Source organism: Aythya marila, assembly GCF_965140915.1.
Source record: "Aythya marila genome assembly, chromosome: 1".
NCBI lineage: Eukaryota > Metazoa > Chordata > Aves > Anseriformes > Anatidae > Aythya > Aythya marila.
Window position 1 is genome coordinate 16876468 of NC_139042.1, and position 14330 is coordinate 16890797.

General features: G+C 40.9%; 1 protein-coding gene across 3 annotated transcripts in view; it reads right to left on the minus strand.

Annotated features, from left to right (window-relative positions):
* Positions 1-737: 737 nt before the first annotated feature.
* Positions 738-14330, minus strand: part of ALKBH8 (alkB homolog 8, tRNA methyltransferase) — a 47963-nt gene continuing 34370 nt past the window's right edge. For all 3 annotated transcript variants that reach the window (XM_082752035.1, XM_082752034.1, XM_082752036.1), the window contains 4 exons: positions 11394-11548; positions 10294-10559; positions 2493-2642; positions 738-1429 (listed from right to left, as the gene is read on the minus strand). In XM_082752035.1, coding sequence (XP_082608161.1) covers positions 860-1429; positions 2493-2642; positions 10294-10559; positions 11394-11548 — 1141 coding nt within the window. In that variant the 3' untranslated portion in view covers positions 738-859. The remainder of the gene's footprint in view (positions 1430-2492; positions 2643-10293; positions 10560-11393; positions 11549-14330) is intronic.

Consider the following 14330-nt stretch of genomic DNA (forward strand, 5'->3'; position numbering starts at 1 on the left):
TTCTTCCTGATATCCAATCCAAATCTATTCTGTTTCAGGTTAAAAGCATTGTCCCTCGTCCTTCACTACGGGCACCTTGGTTTAGATGCTGTTAATTACAGCAGCATTGACCTGCTTATGCTGTAGAGCTACCCACAGGCAATGAATCAGTGAAAAGGGCAATGAAGGCATAGCCCTGCAGGTCTGGGTTTCAGAGACACCGATAGCCATTCACGCTGAAAAAGCGAGTCCATTATATTTTAATTCTGGAAAGTCACTGCAGGTGGCGTGCCCCTTTGATAGCACGAGGGCTGCGTTAAATAAATCCTGCTGTGACTCTGCGCTGGTCACTGCAGGCAATGGCAGCAGCGGCTGCGTAACTGTGAGTCAGCCAGCTCAGCGTCAGTTCTGAAGCACAATAAATAAAACTCGTTCCAGCTACCAGCATTTATGGGTTGAATCTACCCTGCAGAAAATTTGCACTGCTTCTGCCCTTAATTTAATCTTTTTCCTGAATTTTTCAGGGCCACCTAAGCTGGCACCACACCACAAGGCCACTACAGCAATATCAGCATAAACTGGCGTAAGAGAATGAAGAACCAGGCCTTTTGTCTTTAAAAGCTCAACCGTGGCCTTACTGACTTCCATGGCCAGTATTTTACTCATTGCATTCTCTTCCCTGTAATTCACAGAAGTGAAATAAACACTCCACGGAGGTAATATCTGAATTTGGTCCTTATTTAGTTAACACAGGCACACAGTGATAGTTACTAATTCAGTAAACAACCTTTTATTCTGTTATTTTAAAAGAGGTAATAGGTATAGCCTGCATTAAAAGTACTTCCAGAAAAAAAACAGGTAATGGAGGAAATACCAAGGACTACAACTTTTCTAGAACCACACACCAGTTTCCCTGATCATAGTAACTCTTCTGAACCCTCACACCATCCAGGGATCTGCACGCTGCTTCCAGCTCGCCTTCGCAGAAGACGTGGTAATAGCGGTGGAAAACAGGGCTGGGTCCTTGCGATTCCTTAGAGCCAGCTGGAAACAACACAGTCTCACCACTTTCCCCTCTCTTTTTAGTGCCACCTTTCAGGTGCCAGGGAACCAGCAAATCCTGAGAGTGAAAGGAGGTTCGGTTGGTGTGAACGGGCAGTCTGCAGTCCGCCACTGGCTTTGCACCACAGCCTTTGTCCTTGGAGTTGTCGAGGAGCTGGTCAGTACACGCTGAGTCTTGGCTGCTGCTCTCAGGCATCTGATCACCAGGCAGTCTCTGGGCCATGCCAGAACTGATTTCCTCCTCCTTGTCTTTATTGCTGTGCTTTTCCTTAAGGTATTTAGACTTCTGGTTCTTGTATTCTTGTTCCATTGCCCAGACATAAATGAGTGCTGTTCCCCCAGGTCTCAGAAGCCGGGCTAGTTCACGGAGAGCTGCCAGCCTCCTTTCCTACAACAGAAAAGCAGAAGTGGGAAGTTAGTATATAAACAGACATAATAACAGACCTGGCAGCACGTCCTGCTTACTGCCGTCCGTCTGCTCACCCCCTGATGCAATGAAGACCAGAGGAATTTTTTCCACTCTGCATTTTGGGCAACGTCCATTTCTGCCTGACATGCGTGGGTACAGAGCACCATAATCCACTAATGGCCAAGCACTGGTAAATAACTCTTAGAATCACAGAATCATTTGGGTTGGAAAAGACCTCTAAGATCATCTGGTCCAACCTTTAACCTAGTACCGCCAAGTCCACCGTTAAACCAAGTCCCTAAGCACTACATCTACACATTTCTTTAAGACCTCCATGGATGGTGACTAAACAACTTCCCTGGGCAGCTTGTTCCAATGCTTCACAACCCCTTCCGTGCAGAAATTTTTCCTAGTAACCAACCTAAATTTCCCCTAGTGCAATTTGTGGCCACTTCCTTCTGTCTTATCACAGTGCTTAGGAGAAGAAACTGACCTCCATCGCACTACAACCTCCTTTAAGATCATTGTAGAGAGCTATAAGGTCTCCCCTGAGCCTCCTCTTCTCCAGGCTAAACAGGAGAAGCTTACACAACCCAGACAGAAGGCAGACAAATGACCAGTCTCCCTGTTGTTCTTTGTAGATGAAGAATGAAGGCACATAGGAAAAACGATGAGATCTGTTCAAGATCTGGGCTAGGAAGTAACGTATCTGCTGATTCCCAAAGCAAAGCCCCTTCCCCAGAGTCATTAATTTTAAGCAGAACAAAATGAAACACAAACACCCAGAGATCCAAGTGCCAGGAGGAGCAAATGCACCTGACAGGGAGAATGTAAAGAGAACGTCTCAAAGGCAGCAGCACTGTAACAGCTTAACTCTGCTCAGACAACAGCTTATTTGAATTAATAGCAAACGCTAGTCTTCAATTTCACCCCGCTTGTTCTTCCCTTGTGCTCCCATGAGCCCAAACCAGCAGATTTTTATACCATTAGTAGCTGTGCACAGCCATACAGCAGTACAGCGGAGCACAGGGGGGCGACTTACTGCTGTTGAGAAATGGTGAATGACGGCGATAGAGATGCAGGCGTCACAGGAACCACTTCGCATTGGCACTGACAGGGCATCGCCCACAAAAGCCTGGAAATTTTTTTCTCCACAAATATCCACAAGGTTTTTGCTGCGATCACAGCCAATCTGTAACAGAAAGTGTTTCATTAAGCTTTTCCTAAGAGGACAATTACAAGACTGGAAAATGATTTTCACTCGATGCTTACACTAATGGAGTCATCACAGTCTCCTAGCAAGGTAACACATTTTAGTTCAAAACAAAAAAGCAAGTGAGCATGAGAAAAGTGTCAAATAAGCAGCAAATATGATTCCTGGGTACGGACAAAAAAGAAAGAAAAAAAGTGTTTACTTAAAACTGAAAGATAACAGATGGGCTATTAGACAGCTCATTATAGCACCTTGATTTTGAACCAGCATACGACAGAACAGCTTTCAGCCTAACATTTCTCAAAACTGGTCACAAAAATAGCATAGGAGCCAGAAAATAGTAACGGAAGAGATGACCCAACCTAACCTCGGTATCGTTGTCTCCTTTCAATTGCTACTTGTAATCCGATGACATTTTAAGCAGCCGAATTCTGAACTCACAAATGCTGAATCTACAAGTATAAACACCAAAGTGTCGACTTCGGTGGCATCTCTAAGGCATGTCACACAGCTTCATTAATCATCCAGGTTTTGTCATTTCAGTGTAAGAAAGTGTTCAGGTACAGTCCTTTTCAACCTCAGCACCAAAATGCACAAAAGATTAAGCTTTCCTATTCAGCACAACAAAATTTTCAATGTCCCTGTACAGTCCAAACAAAATGATCCCCAGGAAGCATTTCAGAACACGTCATTAAATGTTTCTTTTGGCCTTTGAATCTTACCCAGTGTTTAAGTCAAAGATAGTAGGAAAAAGCGTCTAGAAATTTTTTTTTTTTTTTTACATTTGCATAAAAATAATAAATCCAAACTAGTCAACACTCTTCTGTAAGAGGAGACAGCGTGAGGCATGTACCACTCGTTTGCATGTCAGCCACGAACATTCACTACTCAAACCAAAGCCCCACTACCAAGCCATATATATCAAACTCAGCCTGCATCAGAATATTACGTTTATTTTGATTTTCAATGATTAGCAACAAGCAAATACCAGAGCACAGATTCAGGTTCCTATATAAGTAATTCTGACAGTGTTTATTTTGTTTGATGCAAAAAGAATACTAAACTGTCCTTGATGCAAGAAGAATAGCAAACTGCTCTGGTTAATCAACCCAGTAGAGACAACAGCATTGCTAAAATTCAAAATCTCTTTTGCAATGATTAGTCTATTTGCAATGATAAATCTATTTTCCAACATAACTTCTCATTTTATCAGTTCAGTTTATTTTAGCTTTCCACCTACCATCACAACTTTGAGGAAAAACATGATTCTGTCCCAGTCAGATTTCCTGAAAGCTTCCAAGTGAGCTTCTGTCTACTGATGCCCCTGACTTTTGGTCCAAAGTAAATTAAACTGTTGTGGAAATGCCAGTCTGACTACCCAGGATCATTTTCCAGAAAGCCAGCACTATGGTTATGTACATATCATCCTGCCAATTAGCTCTGAATGGACCTGAAAAGATCAAGATCAATCCAAGTATTGCTTCCTTCCCATTTATTTCTTGGCCTCTTCTCAGAATTTACTGAAGCATAAAGTGAATAAAAGAGGGAACTCTTGTCTACTTGGAAGTACACATAAATCCCCACCATTTCATGCTGGAAACCAACTGAAGTATCTTTAAATTACTCTCATCAAGAGGCAGGCTTAGCTGACAACCTGCATGCTGGTGATTCCACACCTCATTACCAGTGCCTTCAACTACTTTTGCAATTAAGACATTAGCATGGGGTACTTAATAAAGCTCAAAGGGTCCAATTTGATGCAAACCAAAAAAGAAGGAAGAGCATTTGCAACTTCCACAGGCTTTCCCAGAAAGAATTGCTCGGGCACTACACTACCACAGTAAAAACAGGCTGGAGAGTGAAGTTCGATCCTCCCCTCCTAAAATGACCTTGAAAAGGACTACGTTGTATGTTGATGAAATTCAGTGAACTGAGAACAAGAACAAAGGCACGACTGCCAGAATGTGAAGTCCTCATTTGCATCTAAATTACATCAAATAATTACGAAGTCAGGCTTCCTTGTAATGTCATACTGGTTAAAGTGGATCTACATCCAAGCAAAAATATTCCATTTTGCAAGGAAAATTGAAGCCTTGAAATGGATCAATTTGGATGCACAGCTGCTCTGAAACAGGTATATTAGGCTTACCTTTAAACTGGTTTTAATGCTTACCTTATAATAGGTGCTACATATATATGCATAAATACTGAAGTTGGGGAGTCACCACAAACCTGCCTGGTGCTGGAGCTAACCAAACTTAGCACCCTTATTCAATAACCTCCCCATGATATTTTAACAAGACTTCTAGTCACCACATTCCTGTATTTTGTAGCTTACAAGAAACGCATTCATTCAAAACCAGTATCTGTTGGTTTCAGTCTCTTTGAAACCATTAACCTAGCAAAAAGCAGCTAACTTCAGCGGTGTAGTGCCAGCTTATAGGTAGAAACTGGCTCTATCTATGATTTTTAACATATGGGGCATTTTCCAAAACAAGACGGACATCCCATAAGAAAACATTTACAGCAAGAGACAGAGACCTGAAACTAAGCTTCTTCCAGTCCTGTTACTAACAGATTTCTAGTTCTGAAGCAAGTGGAAGCTTTGATGTGATGAAGCTTCATTTACAGAAAATAGTCCAAAGAAATGTTTTGATTCAAAATAGTTTTGTTTTTTTTTTTTTTTTCTTTCTCCAGTTAAACACAAATCATTTAAAAAATCTTAAAATGAAACTGGAATGCTTTAATTTTCGCCAGTTTGTATTTCTGATGTTGAAGTTTAGCACAGGATACTGTCCTTGCTAAGCTCTCCTAGAACCACGTAGAAAGGTAGAGAAAGTGCTATTAGCTCGGTGTCCAAAAAGAAGAAAATCTTTATCTAGCATATTCCTTGATGAACCAAGCTGTATACATTTTAAGGTTCCCTATTTCTCGTTATCTTTGAGTCTTCTCTAATATTTCTTACACTTTTCTCAAAGTTTTCCAGATCAAACTGCTTGCTTCAGCCATGCAATTTCTTACATGTATCCCCAACAGCATGGCTGACTGTTCAGCTGAACCCAGCTCTTAGCCAGTCCACCTCCAAGCAAGCTGCTCTGCTCCTCTCAGTGTTCCCCCAGAGGATGTCTGCTTCTCAGGATTCATCAATTTTACTCCAGGCAGCCATTCCCTACATCCCTGCCTTTTTGTCAGGCACGTACAAACTTCTTCACTGTTTTTTGTTTGTTTGTTTGTCTGTTTTTGTGATCACAGGAGCTCCAGAGTCAGAGTGGCCACTGACACCTATTTGTTGAGGCTCATGGTACACTTTTTTTTTTTTTTAAACAGGTATATCTGCCACTGATTTTCATTTTATCTGGATAAAACCATCTACATCCAACTCCTGTTTTAAGCCAGGAAATGTGTATTATCAAACCTTTAGACAAATTAAAGAAGCATCAAAAAAGACTAAGATAAAAGATGGGGAGAAGGGAAGGGAGAAAGACATGTAAAACCTGTGATTTGTCTGAGTTTCCAGCAGCTCTGCACTGGGTTCCTCGGAAAGGGATAAGACAGGCAGAAATCCCATCCCAGTCCTTCAGGTTCTCAGGCAACTTCACCTACCCCATTTCAGCTAGGAGTTGTTAAACTAAATTTTATAAAATCTTGTTAATGCAGTTGTTTGGAATTGATCATTAGGGGCCATAAGACACTAAATAAATAGCTTGCTTTGTAACGGTACTGCAAATCTGCAAAAGGTAAATCTTACAGGCTTAAATAAAGATAGGTAAAGACAGGTCAGTGGTGCCCACCATTATATATTTTCTATGTTATCTCATTATTACTAACTCTACCTGGTTGAATTAGCTCATTTAAGTATCTGGGAACCTGATTGATTCAGCACATTAGAAACTGATGAAGAAAACCACATCTAATTCTGAAATGCAACTACCAAATGCAATTATGTGGCTCCCCGGAGGAACACCTCAGCTATAACTAATAGCGTCAGAGCCTCAAGGAACCAAATTACATTCCAGCACTAATGCACACACACAGGAAGAAACACCAGCGCAGACACGGCAAGGAAGACAAATCTCCTTGCTCCAGTTGGTCTGCCAGGCCTTCAGCGTTCTCTTCACGCGGTGCTTTGTTTTTCCATCGCATGCAGTCAGGGTGCCTATGGAAACTGCTGGGACTAAACCGGGAAGCTCATTCCTCAATTACACAGCAACAGAGCCAAGTTGAGCAAGTCAGTGCTCATTCTGGTTTTGTCTTGCTCTTGTCCAGTTCCTTTTGAGCCCCGAACTCCCATCAGTTTAACGACTCCTAATTCAGTGAGAGAAAAGGGCAGGAAAGGTTCCTCTGCCTCACCCTGCAATCACTGAAATATACAGTGACCTGGCTCTACGTGTACCTTGGCCAGATAGTTTTGTCCTTCCTCACTACTAAGGCCTTCAGATAGAAATCTGTTCTCAAGCAGCATGGATCCATTGCAACTAAAAACCACTCACAAGTACGCAACATTAATGCAGCTGATCTTCACAGTCCCTCTTCCGCACACCCTCACAAAATCGAACTTACATGTACTTACAGTTCCAGCTGGTAACAGGTTGGGACAATAATGCAGGGGGGAAAAATAAAGGAAGATACGCATCTCACTGCCATGGGGTGATTTACAAGGTCACATGAAATACAGACAACATTACTGAGTGCCTCTGAATGACATGCAACGCAGAAATAGGAATGTCTGTATTAAAACAAACCCTTTAGGCTCCTGTGTTGTCATCATTTTTCTTCCTAGCATCAGTATTCTGGCAAGTCAAGTCATTTCTTTTTATATAAGAAAAACAGCTACCCAATGCACGGTCAGTTATTACTGGTTTTCCCACCAGTTTTAGTTCAACTGCAAGTGTTAACCACAAAACTGAAAGGCTTCAATGGCTTCCACTCACACTAGCCCCACAGGAATGCTGCACATTTCTGTGGTGATTTACACATCACCACACCTGCTTGGACACTGGGAGACAGAGCTACAGCTCATCAAAATGGATGAGATACACTGCAATGATGTCAACAGGCTCTGGAAGGAAACCCTTGTGGTGATGGGGGAACAGGAAAGGCTGAAATACTGCGTTCCATAAAAATAAAAGTGCTGCTTATACATATGAAAATTAAGCTTGAAAACGCTTACATATATAGTGTTAAAGTAATCAATCCCCCCAAATGAGGTTAGGTAGGAAAACAAACAAAAAACCTGTAGACATCTCTATTTGCATTCCTTCCAATATAAACATAGCTGGGGGAGACAGAGAAACAAAAGTAATCTGAAACTAGAAGTCAGATTTTCTCCAGTCTCTGCCCTAACTACATCAGACACAGATTCTCTCTCTCAAACATTCTTAACCTGAACTTGTGCTTGTCACGAATTTGCTGTTCCTTGACTGTGTCAGAACAATGCAGCTGTTGCAGTGCTGTCATTTTCACTGAGCACAGCTGGACTCGCGTGCATTTCGTTGTAACACAATGATACCCGGGTAGGTAAGGCTCTATGTAATCATCCAAAGAAACTGAAGCAAATTCAACTGCTCAGGCCACGGCAAAGACATTTTCAGGCACTGCCTGAAGATTAAAACATCAAGAGAGATACCTTAGCTGTGACCCACCGTTAGAGCTGCTACTTGGAAGCATCCTGTCTAAAAATGTACAGTAACCTTTCAAGTACATCACTTTACCTCAGAAAGTGCTTGTCTCAGGTCCCTCTGCCTAATTTTCAGTATTTCTGAGAAAAACATTTCCAAGCTGCATGGCTGTCCTGTTTTTCTCCTTTCCCAACTAGATTCAGAGCTCCAATGCACTGTGCATAAAAACTTACCAAGAGGCACAGCAATCCTGTGAAGGAAGGATGCAGATGAGTAAGTTTCCTCCTTGACTTTATGCTCACGAGCTACAAGGAGTAAGCGAGGGAGGAAATGGGTGCCCTGTATCTAGAGACCGTCCTGTTAGCCCAACAATGCACCTGGTATATAAAGCATGAAGCACCCCCTCAGCCTCAGATCCATGCCTAACCCATGGTAAGTGGCCAGCTGGAGGAAACCATCTCCAGATGCTTATTTTCAACTGTCTCAACTGCTTTAAAACTTTCCTTTCTTTCACTCTCACTTTCCACTTTCGGGACTTCTGCAGGCATGTAGGAGATGAGTTAATACCCAAGGGAACAGAAGGGCAGGGCTGGCATTCAGCTGACTGCCAGCAGAGGCATGATCCTTCTTTCCCTCCGTTGGTTAACTGTGGGCTCCAGAACACAGCCTGGTCCTGGGAATTTCCGAACCTCACCGAGACTTCACTTTAAAAGCCTACCAGAAACCTATACAGCAGCAATTTCTCAAATTCATTCTAGCACCAGGTGACTTACACGAAGCCCTGGAAAACCTTTTTCCCCTCTAGTTAGGTTTGCTGATTTTTCTTACAGGAAAGCGATTAGTTGGGAGCAGAAGACTGAAATGTATTGAACATTAATAATTATTTTCAGGCTACTGCAGTCAGGCACAAACATGCCTACTTATAAATCAGTTGCTTTTTTTTTTTTTTTTCCTCTATCTTATAAGAGCTGTAATGAAAATAAATGCATTACAAATACAGACAGGGCTGTAAATAACAACTTATGTCTTATAGCTGAATATAAATAGCAGTACAGAAACTCTCGTTTCTCTTTTGCAACAGACAAACAAGTCTGACTTTTATTATTGATAATGAATGTTTTGCCTTGCATAGAATCTTTCAAGCCTGATGGATTTTTAAGTGTTTCATGAAAGAATCAGTTCTGGAACAGGGGACAGCTTAATGTACACCTCTCAAAGTTTTGCTTTGGGTAAAAGGAACAACAAAAAGTTTGACCCTGCAAGAAAGTCTTTGAAACATTTGCAGTAAAACAGTCTGTTGGTCCATATTTGTATGTGCTTCATGATCCCATAATAGGAAGGGAGAGAAGTAAAACTGAGCTAAGCACAGACTGTGCGAGAGGGAAGGTGATGAGAACACAGGAACAATGACATCAAGACGACTGAAAAGTGAAGAAAAGAGTGAGAGAGAAATTATAGAAACATGTGCTGAAGTTGAAACTCCCGCACGCATTTTATGTTGGTATATTTACCGGGACTATGCACAGATTCCAGTGGGAAGGCCAACCATGGTATCATTCACAAATGAGCCATGCCATCAGGCCAAAGGGAACTGAAGATGTATTAAAACAAGGAATGTCCATGGAGACCTCAGCAACCTGTACACTGCATTTCCCACCCATCAGCCACTTCTTGGAAGAATTCAAATTGCCCAACTATTTTCCCTTTAATAATCTTACTTAATAACAATAACAAAAAACCAATAACATGCATTACAAATTTTCAATCAACTGCACCCATCACAATTTTTTTTCTTAACATATTCTGACTTGCAAAGCAAAAATTGTTTTGAAAGGTTAACACACATCGCAAATGGATCAGGAAGCCTAACACAATTGGTAATTGATCTTGGATCAGGCAACAGCTTTCTGTTCTTGGCACTCCTCCTGCAGTTGAAGCTCCAACATAGTACAACTGCACAACAGAATAAATGCTAGTACTAATGAAAACAAATGACTTTGGCTACTACTTACCATGTACAGATCCTTGTTGATGCCCAGATATTTCCCATTTCCACAACCAACATCAGCGACTACTGACCCTTCTGGTAGTGACCTGAGAAACTCCACAATTTGGGGCCACGGGCTATGCCTGGTACTGCTGAAATGTGTGGCAATCTCTTCATACACCTTGTGGACATATTCCTGCTCCAGCTCCGAGGCTTCCATCTCATTGTGGGGAAACGATGGTTGTACCTGTCTTTGCTGTCCTTTCTGGCTGTCACAGACAGATGGGTAAACTAGATGTACCAACAGATATGCAAACAAGAACATCTTTTTTTAAACAAAGTCATTTCATATTAATTAAACTTACTTAGCAAAACAAAACAAAAATAAAAGTGAAATATTAAATTGCAACAAGTGTTTCATTCCTTCCTTTACCTTTTAAGAACTGAAACACAGGTCAAACTGCAGCACCGTTTGATGATTTTACAGCAAGCAACCTGCCCATGTGTACCAGAGGCTGTCTACAGCGATCACTCATCCTACTCTATTAACAAGGTTTGTGTTTTCAAAACTGAGACAGTGCCCCTAGCATCAGAGACCATGCCATTGCAATTCTGCCTCTGAAATTCCTATGAAATGCTGTTCTGAGGGCACAACTGGACTTCAGGTTCCACATAACAACTGAGCAATCAAACAATTATTATCTGTACTGCCCTAAGGCACTTACATGGTTCTATCATTGCAGATCTGACTGCTTTTCCCACTCTAATGTACTTATTTCCACAAAACTACAGTCCACTTCAAATACCCAGAACTGAAGAATAGTAGCTACTTCTGTTATATTACATTCTTCCAGCACTTAAGGTCCCAGAAAAACACAAAATTCTGTATTAATCATCTGACTCCAGTGTTAGACAAATACCTTCCTGTATACTGAAACTCCAGCAACCACGCAGATGCAACTAATTCAAACCATACTGCATGGCTAACCCCGTAGTGTTTAGGAACAACTCCCAGGACTGCCAAAATTATCTAAAGGCATAAACCAATTTGCTCAAGAAATGTGCTTACATATTGATGATATGCAAATAACAGTTTTGACTGGGAGATCACCTCAAGACACTTACTGCAGTTGCAAGGGCTTCTCCTCACTTTCCTGAATGTAAACGATGTCCTTGTTTTCCTTTGATTTAGTGTTAAATCTCCAACATCAGCAGTGATCGTTCCAACTTTCTGTCCCAGCTCAGAAGCTTGAATGATATCATATTTTCTGGGTGTAATCCTAAAACAAAGTAACACAAAATCAACGAATAATTCAATTTGCATCAGAAAAAAATAAGCAATCCATCTTTATAACAAGGCAATTCTTAAATGCTCTGACAAGTGTGATTACAACATGCCATTTAATGTACTGTTGCTTCTATTTTCAGCTTATTCAATTTCAGAGAACAAAAAAAGAAGTGCTGACACATAAACTAATGATGTTAATTAAAGTGTTATTTAATTGAAAGGAACTATATTTCCCTTTCCTTACTTCTTTTCCCTCCACAAGTTCGATTATTTTTTAGGCCTTTATCTGAAATATATTCATTAAAGATAAAATACACTAGAAAAAATGGAGGCTATGGACTTAGAATAGTATTGACCAGCTCTAAACTGGCAGATTGAAGGTTCTTGTTACAAATGAGCCTTTTCACAAAGCCTGCTTTGCAACAGAATTGCTTTTCCATTTATTGACTGCAGAAGATGCAAAGACTAGCACTTCAGAGATCTGCAAAAATGCCTGAAGGGTGCAGCTCTGCTGTTCATCTTTCTTGACGAAAATCTATCAATCAAGTGAACTGGGAACAGAGCTTCGTAAGCTACTTCTGGCTTTGACACAGATCTTAATGGAAAACAAAAACATTTTTGGAAGCATAAAATTCATAAAATGAAAGCAACTTGGAACATTTTTTGGAGGTGAAAAAAGTTTCAAACAATTTTATGAAGAGATTTACATCGCAAAAAGCACCACAATGTAGAATTTTGAATAGCTCTACAGTAGATCTCTTAAAATTGACAAGAGGAAAATGAGAAAGTAAAACGGGAAACACAACATGAGATAAGAGATACAGCTGCACCCACATGTGGCTTCCTATCACTTGCACATGGGATAAAGTAGATATTCTTTGAAGAAAATCAAAACTCTTTAGGGAAATAGCTTGGTACTTCAAAGCTGCTACTGTCACTGATACATTTCCCTTTCCTGAACTTAGTCATCAAGGAGACAAATGCAGAAATTTTCCAAAGGAAAAAAAAAAAAAAAAAAAAGAGATCATCTCTAAGGAATTGGCCTCAGTGAAGCCTCTTCAGAGCTGCTGACTTCAAAGTCCTTGATTCCCAGAAGGAAAAACTCTCAGTATAAAACTGACTTCCATATTGGTTAGCTGTGTTTAACCCTCATAAGCTGAACTAGAAGCAAGGGGAAAAGTCTCTGATATTTTTCAATAAAGCAGAACAGTCTCAACTCTTATTGCTACTGGAACTTGTTTGCAGGTCACACGAAACTACTGATCAGTGCCTGTGCTTAACCAAGCAGCAGAATGATGTGAATGCCAAGAAGGCAGCCTGATCAGCGGGACAGTACTTTGTTGTATGTCACCTTTCCTACCGCAGGGAAGCCAATCATTAGTCCCATCACAGAGAAAGAGCACAGGTCCTTCCTGTCTGGAAATCACTGATGGTCCATGAAGATCTTGCACAAAGACAACACAGGGCAGACCTAGTAGAAATCTCCCAGAGACAGCCATGGGAAGCATGGGATCTAATAAGAAAACTGCCTTGTCCATGGCAGTTATTACAACTATGATGAAATAACCAGCTAATGATGGCCAAGATTCCCTTGACAGCAGAACTTCAAATCCCAAGTTTGCAGATTTGCTATTTGATTTTCTCTTTACATAAAGTATTTTTGAATCTGCAGCAATAAGCTGTGAATGCTGTGAATATTTTCAGATATAAGTCTTCTTTTTCTGGGCTCTGTGGTTCCAATCTACATGCTTTCTCCTTTTGTCCATGCTACAAGAAAGAATGCTAGATAAAGGCTGGACTGATAACAATATTCTCAATGTCAACAATAAAATGCTGTAAAAATCCTTTTCCTGTGCACCTTTTGTTAACAGGGTTAATTAAAATAAAATCTCTAGTTCTCTTGGCTCCCAAACAAACAAAGTGAATACATTTCCAGAATGATTCCAAAAATGAACCTTTTGCTCTCTAATTTGATTTCTGGGGAATAGATAAAAGGCATCACAAACGATCTTAAATACATATTGATGTTATGTATGCAAGTGAATTAACTACACTTGTTTGCTGGATTATTCATCTCATTAATTGCAACGGCGTATTTCACTAGCATGAAGGAAAACTTGCTCTTTACTGGCAAACTGTGCAAGCCCACCCTATTATCTCTGTTCTCCTTGGTTTCAGATGATGCCCATTAAGTAACAAAGTGCACCAGGTGAAGTTGAGAGAAATATCTGAAGTACCTATTGTTGCAACATCAGAAAAAAAAATAAGAAAAAAGATAAAAGAAAAACATAAAAAGCGTTACCCATTCTGAAATAAAGAGATTCCATTACCCATCTACCTCAGTTGAGCATCTTGACCCACTACTGCTTTTAAAAATATTTATCGTACAGAAAAACTATTTTTAAGGAAGGCAGACAAGCACCAGGAATGAGAATATATGGGTAGAAAGTCCCAGGGCTGGAGACGCCCTGCCAGCTCCCCTGGGCCACCTCCTGGTCCCCAGGCCAGCAACATCACTGACATGGAAGCAACTATGTTCTCAGATTTGTAGACAACCCTTCCAAAAAAGACTGACAGTATTTGACAGAACAGAGTAAGAAGTCTATAATGCTGGACTTCATTGCCCTGGACTTCTTTCAGGTTGGAAATGAGGAGACGTTCCTTCTAGGAAAGAGCAGTCAGGCATTGGGATGGGTTGCCCAGGGAGGTGGTGGAGTCACCGTCCCTGGGGGTGTTCAAGGAGAGGTTGGACGTGGTGCTTGGGGACATGGGTT